Source organism: Salvelinus alpinus, chromosome 25, assembly GCF_045679555.1.
Source record: "Salvelinus alpinus chromosome 25, SLU_Salpinus.1, whole genome shotgun sequence".
Lineage (NCBI taxonomy): Eukaryota > Metazoa > Chordata > Actinopteri > Salmoniformes > Salmonidae > Salvelinus > Salvelinus alpinus.
The window spans coordinates 44,876,353-44,890,264 of record NC_092110.1 but is presented as its reverse complement, the minus strand read 5'-3'; the positions used below and the strand labels follow the sequence as shown (position 1 = coordinate 44,890,264).

The 13,912-nt window shown below is 45.8% G+C and overlaps 1 protein-coding gene across 1 annotated transcript in view; it reads right to left on the bottom strand.

The window, feature by feature from the left end:
• Window positions 1-13,912, bottom strand: part of LOC139554024 (fibroblast growth factor receptor 3-like) — a 60,709-nt gene that overhangs the window by 41,369 nt on the left and 5,428 nt on the right. Inside the window, exon 3 of the mRNA XM_071366911.1 lies at window positions 11,874-11,984. Within this exon, the coding sequence (XP_071223012.1) occupies window positions 11,874-11,984 (111 nt within the window). The remainder of the gene's footprint in view (window positions 1-11,873; window positions 11,985-13,912) is intronic.

Below are 13,912 nucleotides of genomic sequence, written 5' to 3'. Positions count from 1 at the left end.
TATGTAGTAACTTACCATCCTGTGTACAAGCTCGCAGCAGGTTACGTAGTAACTTACCATCCTGTGTACAAGCTCCCAGCAGGTTATGTAGTAACTTACCATCCTGTGTACAAGCTCCCAGCAGGTTATGTAGTAACTTACCATCCTGTGTACAAGCTCCCAGCAGGTTATGTAGTAACTTACCATCCTGTGTACAAGCTCCCAGCAGGTTACGTAGTAACTTACCATCCTGTGTACAAGCTCCCAGCAGGTTATGTAGTAACTTACCATCCTGTGTACAAGCTCCCAGCAGGTTATGTTGTAACTTACCATCCTGTGTACAAGCTCCCAGCAGGTTATGTTGTAACTTACCATCCTGCTCCCAGCAGGTTACGTAGTAACTTACCATCCTGTGTACAAGCTCCCAACAGGTTATGTTGTAACTTACCATCCTGTGTACAAGCTCCCAGCAGGTTATGTTGTAACCTACCATCCTGTGTACAAGCTCCCAGCAGGTTATGTAGTAACTTACCATCCTGTGTACAAGCTCCCAGCAGGTTATGTAGTAACTTACCATCCTGTGAACAAGCTCCCAGCAGGTTATGTTGTAACTTACCATCCTGTGTACAAGCTCCCAGCAGGTTATGTTGTAACTTACCATCCTGTGTACAAGCTCCCAGCAGGTTATGTTGTAACTTACCATCCTGCTCCCAGCAGGTTACGTAGTAACTTACCATCCTGTGTACAAGCTCCCAACAGGTTATGTTGTAACTTACCATCCTGTGTACAAGCTCCCAGCAGGTTATGTAGTAACTTACCATCCTGTGAACAAGCTCCCAGCAGGTTATGTTGTAACTTACCATCCTGTGTACAAGCTCCCAGCAGGTTATGTTGTAACTTACCATCCTGTGTACAAGCTCCCAGCAGGTTATGTTGTAACTTACCATCCTGCTCCCAGCAGGTTACGTAGTAACTTACCATCCTGTGTACAAGCTCCCAACAGGTTATGTTGTAACTTACCATCCTGTGTACAAGCTCCCAGCAGGTTACGTAGTAACTTACCATCCTGTGAACAAGCTCCCAGCAGGTTATGTTGTAACTTACCATCCTGTGTACAAGCTCCCAGCAGGTTATGTAGTAACTTACCATCCTGTGAACAAGCTCCCAGCAGGTTACGTAGTAACTTACCATCCTGTGAACAAGCTCCCAGCAGGTTATGTAGTAACTTACCATCCTGTGAACAAGCTCCCAACAGGTTATGTAGTAACTTACCATCCTGTGTACAAGCTCCCAACAGGTTATGTAGTAACTTACCATCCTGTGTACAAGCTCCCAGCAGGTTATGTAGTAACTTACCATCCTGTGTACAAGCTCCCAGCAGGTTATGTAGTAACTTACCATCCTGTGTACAAGCTCCCAGCAGGTTATGTAGTAACTTACCATCCTGTGTACAAGCTCCCAACAGGTTATGTAGTAACTTACCATCCTGTGAACAAGCTCCCAGCAGGTTATGTAGTAACTTACCATCCTGTGTACAAGCTCCCAGCAGGTTATGTAGTAACTTACCATCCTGTGTACAAGCTCCCAGCAGGTTATGTTGTAACTTACCATCCTATGTACAAGCTCCCAGCAGGTTATGTAGTAACTCACCATCCTGTGAACCATCTCCCAGCAGGTTATGTAGTAACTTACCATCCTGTGTACAAGCTCACAGCAGGTCATGTAGTAACTTACCATCCTGTGTACAAGCTCCCAGCAGGTTATGTAGTAACTTACCATCCTGTGTACAAGCTCCCAACAGGTTATGTTGTAACTTACCATCCTGCTCCCAGCAGGTTATGTTGTAACTTACCATCCTGTGTACAAGCTCCCAGCAGGTTATGTTGTAACTTACCATCCTGCTCCCAGCAGGTTATGTTGTAACTTACCATCCTGTGTACAAGCTCCCAGCAGGTTATGTTGTAACTTACCATCCTGTGTACAAGCTCCCAGCAGGTTATGTTGTAACTTACCATCCTGTGTACAAGCTCCCAACAGGTTATGTTGTAACTTACCATCCTGTGTACAAGCTCCCAGCAGGTTATGTTGTAACTTACCATCCTGTGTACAAGCTCCCAGCAGGTTATGTAGTAACTTACCATCCTGCTCCCAGCAGGTTATGTTGTAACCTACCATCCTGTGTACAAGCTCCCAGCAGGTTATGTAGTAACTTACCATCCTGTGTACAAGCTCCCAGCAGGTTATGTAGTAACTTACCATCCTGTGTACAAGCTCCCAGCAGGTTATGTAGTAACTTACCATCCTGTGAGCAAGCTCCCAGCAGGTTATGTAGTAACTTACCATCCTGTGTACAAGCTCCCAACAGGTTATGTAGTAACTTACCATCCTGTGTACAAGCTCCCAGCAGGTTATGTTGTAACTTACCATCCTGCTCACAGCAGGTTACGTAGTAACTTACCATCCTGTGTACAAGCTCCCAGCAGGTTATGTTGTAACTTACCATCCTGTGTACCAGCTCCCAGCAGGTTATGTAGTAACTTACCATCCTGTGAACAAGCTCCCAGCAGGTTATGTTGTAACTTACCATCCTGTGTACAAGCTCCCAGCAGGTTATGTAGTAACTTACCATCCTGTGTACAAGCTCCCAGCAGGTTATGTAGTAACTTACCATCCTGTGAACAAGCTCCCAGCAGGTTATGTTGTAACTTACCATCCTGTGTACAAGCTCCCAGCAGGTTATGTAGTAACTTACCATCCTGTGAACAAGCTCCCAGCAGGTTATGTTGTAACTTACCATCCTGTGTACAAGCTCCCAGCAGGTTATGTAGTAACTTACCATCCTGCTCCCAGCAGGTTATGTAGTAACTTACCATCCTGTGTACAAGCTCCCAGCAGGTTATGTTGTAACTTACCATCCTGCTCCCAGCAGGTTACGTAGTAATTTACCATCCTGTGTACAAGCTCCCAACAGGTTATGTTGTAACTTACCATCCTGTGTACAAGCTCCCAGCAGGTTATGTTGTAACTTACCATCCGGTGTACCAGCTCACAGCAGGTTATGTTGTAACTTACCATCCTGTGTACAAGCTCCCAGCAGGTTATGTAGTAACTTACCATCCTGTGTACAAGCTCCCAGCAGGTTATGTTGTAACTTACCATCCTGTGTACAAGCTCCCAGCAGGTTATGTAGTAACTTGCCATCCTGTGTACAAGCTCCCAGCAGGTTATGTTGTAACTTACCATCCTGTGTACAAGCTCCCAGCAGGTTATGTTGTAACTTACCATCCTGTGTACAAGCTCCCAGCAGGTTACGTAGTAACTTACCATCCTGTGTACAAGCTCCCAGCAGGTCATGTTGTAACTTACCATCCTGTGTACAAGCTCCCAGCAGGTTACGTAGTAACTTACCATCCTGTGTACAAGCTCCCAGCAGGTTACGTAGTAACTTACCATCCTGTGTACAAGCTCCCAGCAGGTTATGTTGTAACTTACCATCCTGCTCCCAGCAGGTTATGTAGTAACTTACCATCCTGTGTACAAGCTCACAGCAGGTTATGTTGTAACTTACCATCCTGCTCCCAGCAGGTTACGTAGTAACTTACCATCCTGTGTACAAGCTCCCAACAGGTTATGTTGTAACTTACCATCCTGTGTACAAGCTCCCAGCAGGTTATGTTGTAACCTACCATCCTGTGTACAAGCTCCCAGCAGGTTACGTAGTAACTTACCATCCTGTGTACAAGCTCCCAACAGGTTATGTTGTAACTTACCATCCTGTGTACAAGCTCCCAGCAGGTTATGTTGTAACTTACCATCCTGTGAACAAGCTCCCAGCAGGTTATGTTGTAACTTACCATCCTGTGTACAAGCTCCCAGCAGGTTATGTTGTAACTTACCATCCTGTGTACAAGCTCCCAGCAGGTTACGTAGTAACTTACCATCCTGTGTACAAGCTCCCAACAGGTTATGTTGTAACTTACCATCCTGTGTACAAGCTCCCAGCAGGTTACGTAGTAACTTACCATCCTGTGTACAAGCTCCCAACAGGTTATGTAGTAACTTACCATCCTGTGTACAAGCTCCCAGCAGGTTATGTAGTAACTTACCATCCTGTGTACAAGCTCCCAGCAGGTTATGTAGTAACTTACCATCCTGTGTACAAGCTCCCAGCAGGTTATGTAGTAACTTACCATCCTGTGTACAAGCTCCCAGCAGGTTATGTTGTAACTTACCATCCTATGTACAAGCTCCCAGCAGGTTATGTAGTAGCTCACCATCCTGTGAACAAGCTCCCAGCAGGTTACGTAGTAACTTACCATCCGGTGTACAAGCTCCCAGCAGGTTATGTTGTAACTTACCATCCTGCTCCCAGCAGGTTATGTTGTAACTTACCATCCTGTGTACAAGCTCCCAGCAGGTTATGTTGTAACTTACCATCCTGTGTACAAGCTCCCAGCAGGTTATGTAGTAACTTACCATCCTGTGTACAAGCTCCCAACAGGTTATGTAGTAACTTACCATCCTGTGTACAAGCTCCCAGCAGGTTATGTTGTAACTTACCATCCTGCTCCCAGCAGGTTATGTAGTAACTTACCATCATGCTCACAGCAGGTTACGTAGTAACTTACCATCCTGTGTACAAGCTCCCAGCAGGTTATGTAGTAACTTACCATCCTGTGAACAAGCTCCCAGCAGGTTATGTTGTAACTTACCATCCTGTGTACAAGCTCCCAGCAGGTTATGTTGTAACTTACCATCCTGTGTACAAGCTCCCAGCAGGTTATGTAGTAACTTACCATCCTGTGTACAAGCTCCCAGCAGGTTATGTTGTAACTTACCATCCTGTGTACAAGCTCCCAGCAGGTTATGTTGTAACTTACCATCCTGTGTACAAGCTCCCAGCAGGTTATGTAGTAACTTACCATCCTGTGTACAAGCTCCCAGCAGGTTATGTAGTAACTTACCATCCTGTGTACAAGCTCCCAGCAGGTTATGTTGTAACTTACCATCCTGTGTACAAGCTCCCAGCAGGTTATGTTGTAACTTACCATCCTGTGAACAAGCTCCCAGCAGGTTATGTAGTAACTTACCATCCTGTGTACCAGCTCCCAGCAGGTTATGTAGTAACTTACCATCCTGTGTACAAGCTCCCAGCAGGTTATGTTGTAACTTACCATCCTGTGTACAAGCTCCCAGCAGGTTATGTTGTAACTTACCATCCTGTGTACAAGCTCCCAGCAGGTTATGTAGTAACTTACCATCCTGTGTACAAGCTCCCAGCAGGTTATGTAGTAACTTACCATCCTGTGTACATGCTCCCAGCAGGTTATGTTGTAACTTACCATCCTGTGTACAAGCTCCCAGCAGGTTATGTAGTAACTTACCATCCTGTGTACAAGCTCCCAGCAGGTTATGTAGTAACTTACCATCCTGTGTACAAGCTCCCAGCAGGTTATGTTGTAACTTACCATCCTGCTCCCAGCAGGTTATGTAGTAACTTACCATCCTGTGTACAAGCTCCCAGCAGGTTATGTAGTAACTTACCATCCTGTGTACAAGCTCCCAGCAGGTTATGTTGTAACTTACCATCCTGTGTACAAGCTCCCAGCAGGTTATGTTGTAACTTACCATCCTGTGTACAAGCTCCCAGCAGGTTATGTTGTAACCTACCATCCTGTGTACAAGCTCCCAGCAGGTTATGTAGTAACTTACCATCCTGTGTACAAGCTCCCAGCAGGTTACGTAGTAACTTACCATCCTGTGTACAAGCTCCCAGCAGGTTATGTTGTAACTTACCATCCTGTGTACAAGCTCCCAGCAGGTTATGTTGTAACTTACCATCCTGTGTACAAGCTCCCAGCAGGTTATGTAGTAACTTACCATCCTGTGTACAAGCTCCCAGCAGGTTATGTTGTATCCTACCATCCTGTGTACAAGCTCCCAGCAGGTTATGTTGTAACTTACCATCCTGTGTACAAGCTCCCAGCAGGTTACGTAGTAACTTACCATCCTGTGTACAAGCTCCCAGCAGGTTATGTTGTAACTTACCATCCTGTGTACAAGCTCCCAGCAGGTTATGTTGTAACTTACCATCCTATGTACAAGCTCCCAGCAGGTTATGTAGTAACTCACCATCCTGTGAACAAGCTCCCAGCAGGTTACGTAGTAACTTACCATCCGGTGTACAAGCTCCCAGCAGGTTATGTTGTAACTTACCATCCTGCTCCCAGCAGGTTATGTTGTAACTTACCATCCTGTGTACAAGCTCCCAGCAGGTTATGTTGTAACTTACCATCCTGTGTACAAGCTCCCAGCAGGTTATGTAGTAACTTACCATCCTGTGTACAAGCTCCCAACAGGTTATGTAGTAACTTACCATCCTGTGTACAAGCTCCCAGCAGGTTATGTTGTAACTTACCATCCTGCTCCCAGCAGGTTATGTAGTAACTTACCATCATGCTCACAGCAGGTTACGTAGTAACTTACCATCCTGTGTACAAGCTCCCAGCAGGTTATGTAGTTACTTACCATCCTGTGAACAAGCTCCCAGCAGGTTATGTTGTAACTTACCATCCTGTGTACAAGCTCCCAGCAGGTTATGTTGTAACTTACCATCCTGTGTACAAGCTCCCAGCAGGTTATGTAGTAACTTACCATCCTGTGTACAAGCTCCCAGCAGGTTATGTTGTAACTTACCATCCTGTGTACAAGCTCCCAGCAGGTTATGTAGTAACTTACCATCCTGTGTACAAGCTCCCAGCAGGTTATGTTGTAACTTACCATCCTGTGTACAAGCTCCCAGCAGGTTATGTAGTAACTTACCATCCTGTGTACAAGCTCCCAGCAGGTTATGTTGTAACTTACCATCCTGTGTACAAGCTCCCAGCAGGTTATGTAGTAACTTACCATCCTGTGTACAAGCTCCCAGCAGGTTATGTAGTAACTTACCATCCTGTGTACAAGCTCCCAGCAGGTTATGTTGTAACTTACCATCCTGTGTACAAGCTCCCAGCAGGTTATGTTGTAACTTACCATCCTGTGAACAAGCTCCCAGCAGGTTATGTAGTAACTTACCATCCTGTGTACCAGCTCCCAGCAGGTTATGTAGTAACTTACCATCCTGTGTACAAGCTCCCAGCAGGTTATGTTGTAACTTACCATCCTGTGTACAAGCTCCCAGCAGGTTATGTTGTAACTTACCATCCTGTGTACAAGCTCCCAGCAGGTTATGTAGTAACTTACCATCCTGTGTACAAGCTCCCAGCAGGTTATGTAGTAACTTACCATCCTGTGTACAAGCTCCCAGCAGGTTATGTTGTAACTTACCATCCTGTGTACAAGCTCCCAGCAGGTTATGTAGTAACTTACCATCCTGTGTACAAGCTCCCAGCAGGTTATGTAGTAACTTACCATCCTGTGTACAAGCTCCCAGCAGGTTATGTTGTAACTTACCATCCTGCTCCCAGCAGGTTATGTAGTAACTTACCATCCTGTGTACAAGCTCCCAGCAGGTTATGTAGTAACTTACCATCCTGTGTACAAGCTCCCAGCAGGTTATGTTGTAACTTACCATCCTGTGTACAAGCTCCCAGCAGGTTATGTTGTAACTTACCATCCTGTGTACAAGCTCCCAGCAGGTTATGTTGTAACCTACCATCCTGTGTACAAGCTCCCAGCAGGTTATGTAGTAACTTACCATCCTGTGTACAAGCTCCCAGCAGGTTACGTAGTAACATACCATCCTGTGTACAAGCTCCCAGCAGGTTATGTTGTAACTTACCATCCTGTGTACAAGCTCCCAGCAGGTTATGTTGTAACTTACCATCCTGTGTACAAGCTCCCAGCAGGTTATGTAGTAACTTACCATCCTGTGTACAAGCTCCCAGCAGGTTATGTTGTATCCTACCATCCTGTGTACAAGCTCCCAGCAGGTTATGTTGTAACTTACCATCCTGTGTACAAGCTCCCAGCAGGTTATGTTGTATCCTACCATCCTGTGTACAAGGTCCCAGCAGGTTATGTTGTAACTTACCATCCTGCTCCCAGCAGGTTATGTTGTAACTTACCATCCTGTGTACAAGCTCCCAGCAGGTTATGTAGTAACTTACCATCCTGTGTACAAGCTCCCAGCAGGTTATGTTGTAACTTACCATCCTGTGTACAAGCTCCCAGCAGGTTACGTAGTAACTTACCATCCTGTGTACAAGCTCCCAGCAGGTTATGTTGTAACTTACCATCCTGTGTACAAGCTCCCAGCAGGTTATGTTGTATCCTACCATCCTGTGTACAAGCTCCCAGCAGGTTATGTTGTAACTTACCATCCTGTGTACAAGCTCCCAGCAGGTTATGTTGTAACTTACCATCCTGCTCCCAGCAGGTTACGTAGTAACTTACCATCCTGTGTACAAGCTCCCAGCAGGTTATGTTGTAACTTACCATCCTGTGTACAAGCTCCCAGCAGGTTATGTTGTATCCTACCATCCTGTGTACAAGCTCCCAGCAGGTTATGTTGTAACTTACCATCCTGCTCCCAGCAGGTTACGTAGTAACTTACCATCCTGTGTACAAGCTCCCAGCAGGTTATGTAGTAACTTACCATCCTGTGTACAAGCTCCCAGCAGGTTATGTTGTAACTTACCATCCTGTGAACAAGCTCCCAGCAGGTTATGTAGTAACTTACCATCCTGTGTACAAGCTCCCAGCAGGTTACGTAGTAACTTACCATCCTGTGTACAAGCTCCCAGCAGGTTATGTAGTAACTTACCATCCTGCTCCCAGCAGGTTATGTTGTAACTTACCATCCTGTGTACAAGCTCCCAGCAGGTTATGTAGTAACTTACCATCCTGTGTACAAGCTCCCAGCAGGTTATGTTGTAACTCACCATCCTGCTCCCAGCAGGTTATGTTGTAACTTACCATCCTGTGTACAAGCTCCCAGCAGGTTATGTTGTAACTTACCATCCTGTGTACAAGCTCCCAACAGGTTATGTTGTAACTTACCATCCTGTGTACAAGCTCCCAACAGGTTATGTTGTAACTTACCATCCTGTGTACAAGCTCCCAACAGGTTATGTTGTAACTTACCATCCTGTGTACAAGCTCCCAGCAGGTTATGTAGTAACTTACCATCCTGTGTACAAGCTCCCAGCAGGTTATGTAGTAACTTACCATCCTGTGTACAAGCTCCCAGCAGGTTATGTAGTAACTTACCATCCTGTGTACAAGCTCCCAGCAGGTTATGTAGTAACTTACCATCCTGTGTACAAGCTCCCAGCAGGTTATGTTGTAACTTACCATCCTGTGTACAAGCTCCCAGCAGGTTATGTTGTAACTTACCATCCTGTGTACAAGCTCCCAGCAGGTTATGTAGTAACTTACCATCCTGTGTACAAGCTCCCAGCAGGTTATGTAGTAACTTACCATCCTGTGTACAAGCTCCCAGCAGGTTATGTTGTAACTTACCATCCTGTGTACAAGCTCCCAGCAGGTTATGTAGTAACTTACCATCCTGTGTACAAGCTCACAGCAGGTTATGTTGTAGCTTACCATCCTGTGTACAAGCTCCCAGCAGGTTATGTTGTAACTTACCATCCTGCTCCCAGCAGGTTACGTAGTAACTTACCATCCTGTGTACAAGCTCCCAACAGGTTATGTTGTAACTTACCATCCTGTGTACAAGCTCCCAGCAGGTTATGTTGTAACTTACCATCCTGTGAACAAGCTCCCAGCAGGTTATGTAGTAACTTACCATCCTGTGTACAAGCTCCCAGCAGGTTACGTAGTAACTTACCATCCTGTGTACAAGCTCCCAGCAGGTTATGTAGTAACTTACCATCCTGCTCCCAGCAGGTTATGTTGTAACTTACCATCCTGTGTACAAGCTCCCAGCAGGTTACGTAGTAACTTACCATCCTGTGTACAAGCTCCCAGCAGGTTATGTAGTAACTTACCATCCTGTGTACAAGCTCCCAGCAGGTTATGTAGTAACTTACCATCCTGCTCCCAGCAGGTTATGTTGTAACTTACCATCCTGTGTACAAGCTCCCAGCAGGTTATGTAGTAACTTACCATCCTGCTCCCAGCAGGTTATGTTGTAACTTACCATCCTGTGTACAAGCTCCCAGCAGGTTATGTTGTAACTTACCATCCTGTGTACAAGCTCCCAGCAGGTTATGTAGTAACTTACCATCCTGCTCCCAGCAGGTTATGTAGTAACTTACCATCCTGTGAACAAGCTCCCAGCAGGTTATGTTGTAACTTACCATCCTGTGTACAAGCTCCCAGCAGGTTATGTAGTAACTTACCATCCTGTGTACAAGCTCCCAGCAGGTTATGTTGTAACTTACCATCCTGTGTACAAGCTCCCAGCAGGTTATGTAGTAACTTACCATCCTGTGTACAAGCTCCCAGCAGGTTATGTTGTAACTTACCATCCTGTGTACAAGCTCACAGCAGGTTATGTTGTAACCTACCATCCTGTGTACAAGCTCCCAGCAGGTTATGTTGTAACTTACCATCCTGTGTACAAGCTCCCAGCAGGTTATGTAGTAACTTACCATCCTGTGTACAAGCTCCCAGCAGGTTATGTTGTAACTTACCATCCTGTGTACAAGCTCCCAGCAGGTTATGTTGTAACCTACCATCCTGTGAACAAGCTCCCAGCAGGTTATGTTGTAACTTACCATCCTGTGTACAAGCTCCCAGCAGGTTATGTAGTAACTTACCATCCTGCTCCCAGCAGGTTATGTAGTAACTTACCATCCTGTGAACAAGCTCCCAGCAGGTTATGTTGTAACTTACCATCCTGTGTACAAGCTCCCAGCAGGTTATGTTGTAACTTACCATCCTGTGTACAAGCTCCCAGCAGGTTATGTAGTAACTTACCATCCTGCTCCCAGCAGGTTATGTAGTAACTTACCATCCTGTGAACAAGCTCCCAGCAGGTTATGTAGTAACTTACCATCCTGTGTACAAGCTCCCAGCAGGTTATGTAGTAACTTACCATCCTGTGTACAAGCTCCCAGCAGGTTATGTTGTAACTTACCATCCTGCTCCCAGCAGGTTATGTTGTAACTTACCATCCTGTGTACAAGCTCCCAGCAGGTTATGTCGTAACCTACCATCCTGTGTACAAGCTCCCAGCAGGTTATGTTGTAACTTACCATCCTGTGTACAAGCTCCCAGCAGGTTATGTTGTAACTTACCATCCTGTGTACAAGCTCCCAGCAGGTTATGTAGTAACTTACCATCCTGTGTACAAGCTCCCAGCAGGTTATGTAGTAACTTACCATCCTGTGTACAAGCTCCCAGCAGGTTATGTTGTAACTTACCATCCTGTGTACAAGCTCCCAGCAGGTTATGTAGTAACTTACCATCCTGTGTACAAGCTCCCAGCAGGTTATGTTGTAACCTACCATCCTGTGAACAAGCTCCCAGCAGGTTATGTTGTAACTTACCATCCTGTGTACAAGCTCCCAGCAGGTTATGTTGTAACCTACCATCCTGTGAACAAGCTCCCAGCAGGTTATGTAGTAACTTACCATCCTGTGTACAAGCTCCCAGCAGGTTATGTTGTAACCTACCATCCTGTGTACAAGCTCCCAGCAGGTTATGTAGTAACTTACCATCCAGCTCCCAGCAGGTTATGTTGTAACTTACCATCCTGTGTACAAGCTCTGAACAGGTTATGTTGTAACTTACCATCCTGCTCCCAGCAGGTTATGTAGTAACTTACCATCCTGTGTACAAGCTCCCAGCAGGTTATGTTGTAACTTACCATCCTGTGTACAAGCTCTGAACAGGTTATGTTGTAACTTACCATCCTGTGTACAAGCTCCCAGCAGGTATTGTAGTAACTTACCATCCTGCTCCCAGCAGGTTATGTAGTAACTTACCATCCTGTGTACAAGCTCCCAGCAGGTTGAGGATGTTTTTGTGTTTTCCAATCATCTTCATCATCTCCATCTCTGAGACCAGGTCTGACAGGTCCTTATCTGTGGCGTTGTCTGATGAAGAAAGAGAGAGGGAAGAGAAGGACAAAGAGAGAGAGAGAGAGAGAGAGAGAGAGAGAGAGAGAGAGAGAGAGAGAGAGAGAGAGAGAGAGAGAGAGAGAGAGAGAGAGAGAGAGAGAGAGAGAGAGAGAGACAGAGAGAGAGAGGCAGAGAGAGAGAGACGGAGAGAGAGAGAAGAATACATTACTTCCAGAATGTATTCACAGAGGAGATAGGCAGACTGACTATCTCATAGGAGAATGGACAGTCAGAGATAGTCAGTCACTATCAGAGGAGAATGGACAGTCAGAGATAGTCAGTCACTGTCAGAGGAGAATGGACAGTCAGAGATAGTCACTGTAAGAGAAGAACGGACAGTCAGAGATAGTCAGTCACTGTCAGAGGAGAATGGACAGTCAGAGATAGTCAGTCACTATCAGAGGAGAATGGACAGTCAGAGATAGTCAGTCACTATCAGAGGAGAACGGACAGTCAGAGATAGTCAGTCACTGTCAGAGGAGAATGGACAGTCAGAGATAGTCAGTCACTGTCAGAGGAGAATGGACAGTCAGAGATAGTCACTGTCAGAGGAGAATGGACAGTCAGAGAATGTCAGTCACTGTCAGAGGAGAACAGACAGTCAGAGATAGTCAGTCACTGTCAGAGGAGAATGGGCAGTCAGAGATAGTCACTGTCAGAGGAGAATGGACAGTCAGAGATAATCACTGCCAGAGGAGAATGGACAGTTAGAGATAGTCAGTCACTGTCAGAGGAGAATGGACAGTCAGAGATAGTCAGTCACTGTCAGAGGAGAATGGACAGTCAGAGATAGTCAGTCACTGTCAGAGGAGAATGGACAGTCAGAGATAGTCAGTCACTGTCAGAGGAGAATGGATAGTCAAAGATCGTCAGTCACTGTCAGAGTAGAATGGACAGTCAGAGATAGTCAGTCACTGTCAGAGGAGAATGGACAGTCAGAGATAGTCAGTCACTGTCAGAGGAGAATGGACAGTCAGAGATAGTCAGTCACTGTCAGAGGAGAATGGATAGTCAAAGATCGTCAGTCACTGTCAGAGTAGAATGGACAGTCAGAGATAGTCAGTCACTGTCAGAGGAGAATGGACAGTCAGAGATAGTCAGTCACTGTCAGAGGAGAATGGATAGTCAAAGATCGTCAGTCACTGTCAGAGGATAATGGACAGTCAGAGATAGTCAGTCAATGTCAGAGATAGTCAGTCACTGTCAGAGGAGAATCGACAGTCAGAGATAGTCACTGTCAGAGGATAATGGACAGTCAGAGACAGTCAGTCACTGTCAGAAAATAATGGACAGTCAGAGTTAGTCAGTCAATGTCAGAGATAGTCACTGTCAGAGAAGAACGGGCAGTCAGAAATAGTCACTGCCAGAGGAGAATGGACAGTCAGAGATAGTCAGTCACTGTCAGAGGAGAACGGACAGTCAGAGAAAGTCAGTCACTGTCAGAGGAGAATGGACAGTCAGAGATAGTCACTGTCAGAGGAGAACGAACAGTCAGAGATAGTCAGTCACTGTCAGAGGAGAATGGACAGTCAGAGATAGTCACTGTCAGAGGAGAACGGAGAGTCAGAGATAGTCAGTCACTGTCAGAGGAGAATGGACAGTCAGAGATAGTCAGTCACTGTCAGAGGAGAATGGACAGTCAGAGATAGTCACTGTCAGAGGAGAATGGACAGTCAGAGATAGTCAGTCACTGTCAGAGGAGAACGGACAGTCAGAGATAGTCAGTCACTGTCAGAGGAGAACGGACAGTCAGAGATAGTCAGTCACTGTCAGAGGAGAATGGGCAGTCAGAGATAGTCACTGTCAGAGGAGAATGGACAGTTAGAGATAGTCAGTCACTGTCAGAGGAGAATGGACAGTCAGAGATAGTCAGTCACTGTCAGAGGAGAATCAACAGTCAGAGA